We start from the raw sequence: 3,292 nt of genomic DNA, 5'->3' as shown, positions 1-3,292 counted from the left end.
CTACTGAAAAAACCAGCTTAAACCAGCCTAGGCTGGTTGGCTGGTTTTAGCTGGTTGACCAGCCTGGTTTTAGAGGGGTTTTGGCCATTTCCAGGCTGGTTTCCAGTCATTTCCAGTCTGGTTTTAGCTGGTCAGGCTGGAAAATGACCAGCTAAAACCAGCTTGACCACCTAGCCAGGCTGGGAGCCCAGCCAAAACCAGCTATGTCCCCTTAAACCAGGGTGGTCAAGCTGGTTTTAGCTGGATTTAGCTGGTCATTTTCCAGCCTGACCAGCTAAGACCAGGCTGGAAATGGCCAAAACCCTCTCTAAAACCAGGCTGGTCAACCAGCCAACCAGCCTAGGCTGGTTTAAGCTGGATTTTTCAGCAGGGAGTCGTGTGTTTCTGGTTTTTCCGGTTTTATGTTTCGGTATGTTCTCTATTTCTGTCCTCCAGCTGTGTTTATGATGACTGTGGTGATTCTGAATAAATATACCCCCTGTTCTCTCCTCATATCTGTATTTTAAACACTTCTATGACGGACACGGCCTGCTCTGTGGAAGATGAAGATGAAGACTGATGTCGCGGTGTTTTGGGGTCTACGTGAACGCGCTTCAGTCACGTGACCGAACGCGGAAGAGGAAGTGAAAGCGTTTGCCGACAGCGTAAACATGACAGAAGCGAAACTTAGAAAGTAAACTGACGGCCTTAAGTTATCGATCTTATATTCAATTATCGCAGAAAGCGGAGAGAGAGTGTGTGTGTGTGAGAGAAAGAGAGAGAGTGTGAGTTAGTGATGGCGGTGAAGCTGTGGAGTCTGCTCCTGCTGGCGGCGGTGTGTCCTCAGGTGAGCTGAACCCCGTGTGTGTGTGTGTGTGTGTGGATGTGTATATGAGTGTATTAGTGTGTGTGTGTGTGTGTGTGTGTGTGTGTGTGTGTGTAAGAGAAAGACCGAGAGATCAGACCTTTCATCAGTGGTTACGCTTTAATGCAGTGTACTGAGTGTTGATCTCTCTAAAGGAGCTGCTGACACGGAATTGAAGCAGATTTTGGTAAAAAATCAAACAAAACAAACGTAAAACACATCAGAAACATCAGTGATGTGTAATAACAGTGTAATGACAGAAGAAGGACGCGCTGAACTACTGAAGTGTGTTTAATACTTGATATTGAAGGCTTTATGAATGATGTCAGCCTAAAGACGCCTCATATGGAGGATGAAGCCTCATGCGTTGCTCAGGTGTGAGTTCCTCACAGACTTCAGCAGAGTGTCTGAATCTTGATGCTTCTGTGGCTCTCTGTGGTATTCTCTATTGGATTCGGATCAGGTGATTGGCAGGGCCATTCTGCAGCTTGATTTTCTTTCTCTGAAAGAATCTAAGAGTCTCCTCGGCTGTGTTTTGGATCATTGTCCTGCTGAAATGTCCACCCTGGGTTCATCTTCATCCTCCTGTAATGTAGATGTTGGACTGAAGCAGCTGATGTTCATTTACACTGAGGAAGAGCAGAGGCTTGCTGAAGAACTACTGAGAGATTTCAGCTGCTGTCTGGGCTTTCACTGCAGAAATACACCTCCCTTTCTTCATGTGTTCAACACTGTTCTGCAATAGAGTTTCAGACTAGATTTGATGGAGAGTTCTACCAGATGGTGTTGGATATACTAGAATAACTCGTGTTGTTTTCCTAAAGGTGAAGACAGACTCACTCAGTGTGTGTTCTGATCAATCCCTCTTACTGTAGAACACACTCGACGCTGAATGACTGCAGGAGGCTGCTTTAGTCATTAGCTCAGTGAAAGTGAGAGTTTAGATCAGTAATCTTCACCTCCTCTAGAACTGATGGATTCAGTTGGTTGATGTTTAATTGTGTATTTATTAATGAAATGTTTTTGCAGTAAAAAAGACTTTGTTGTTGACATGGCATTACATAACAATAAATTATGATGACGGTGTGTGTGTGTGTGTGTCCCACAGCTGGAGGCGCAGGAGGCCATCCTGCACGTGTCTAATGGCTCTGTGGTCAAAGAATACTGTCTGGTGTACAACTCATCCTGGAGCAGTGTGTCTGACAGCCTGAAGACCGCCGTGAGGAGCGCACACACACACACACACACACACACACACACACTTCTATAACTGAATACACACATCTGACACACACACACACACACACACACTCCAATAACTGAATGCATATACACACACGCACACATGCTCTTATATTTAAAAACACATATCTAACACACACACACACACATACTCCTATAACTGAATACAGACTTCTAACATATACACACTCCTTTAACTGAATGCATACACACACACACACACACACACACACACACACACACACACACACACACACACACACACACACACACACACTCCTTTAACTGAATGCATACACACACACACACACACACACACTCCTATAACTGAATACACACATCTAACACACAAACACACACACACACACCAATAACTAAATGCACACATCTAACACACACACACACACACACTCCAATAACTGAATGCACACACATACACACACATGCTCTTATATCTAAACACACATATCTAACACACACACACACTCCTATAACTGAATACACACATCTAACACACACACACACTCCAATAACTGAATGCACACACATACACACACACGCTCTTATATCTAAAAACACATATCTAACACACACACACACACACACACACACACATCTAACACACTCCAATAACTGAATGTATATACACACCCACACATCAATAACTGAATACACACATTTAACAAACACACACACACTCCTATAACTGAATACACAGAAACACACACAGACACACACACATTCCAACAATTGAATGCACACACACACACACACACACACACACACCTATAACTAAATGCACACACACACTCCTTTAACTGAATGCGCACACATACTCACACATACTCCTATAACTGTACACAGATATACACACACTCACTCTTATATATACCTGATGTGTGTGTATGTGTGTGTGTGCAGGTGTCGTACCCGCTGCGGAACCTGAGCTCCAGCCATCTGTGTTCAGCGGGTCAGCTGTTGCCGGGCGCGCTGCAGGGCATGGCGGTGCTGGTGATGTGGGGGGAGTGTGAGGTCAGCAAGAAGGCGGAGGTGGCGCAGAGTCTGGAGGCGGAGCTACTGCTCATCGCCAGCACAGACAATCTGGTACAACAACGCTTCTGTGTGTGTGTGTGTGTGTGTGTGTGTGTGTGTGTTCAGCACAAACTTCTGCTCACTGACTCACTGACGTATATGTGTGTGTATCTG

General features: G+C 45.0%; 1 protein-coding gene across 4 annotated transcripts in view; it reads left to right on the top strand.

The window, feature by feature from the left end:
- The first annotated feature begins 592 nt into the window (after positions 1–592).
- zgc:123258 (uncharacterized protein LOC641502 homolog) overlaps positions 593–3,292 on the top strand; it is an 11,831-nt gene continuing 9,131 nt past the window's right edge. For all 4 annotated transcript variants that reach the window (XM_056478586.1, XM_056478584.1, XM_056478583.1 and 1 more), the window contains exons 1-3: positions 593–826; positions 1,953–2,063; positions 3,008–3,190. In XM_056478586.1, the coding sequence (XP_056334561.1) occupies positions 776–826; positions 1,953–2,063; positions 3,008–3,190 (345 nt within the window). In that variant the 5' untranslated portion in view covers positions 593–775. The remainder of the gene's footprint in view (positions 827–1,952; positions 2,064–3,007; positions 3,191–3,292) is intronic.

This window comes from Danio aesculapii, chromosome 18 (assembly GCF_903798145.1).
Source record: "Danio aesculapii chromosome 18, fDanAes4.1, whole genome shotgun sequence".
In the NCBI taxonomy this organism is placed as follows: domain Eukaryota; kingdom Metazoa; phylum Chordata; class Actinopteri; order Cypriniformes; family Danionidae; genus Danio; species Danio aesculapii.
The sequence above is the reverse complement of the archived record's forward strand: the minus strand, read 5'-3'. Positions and strand labels throughout refer to the sequence as shown.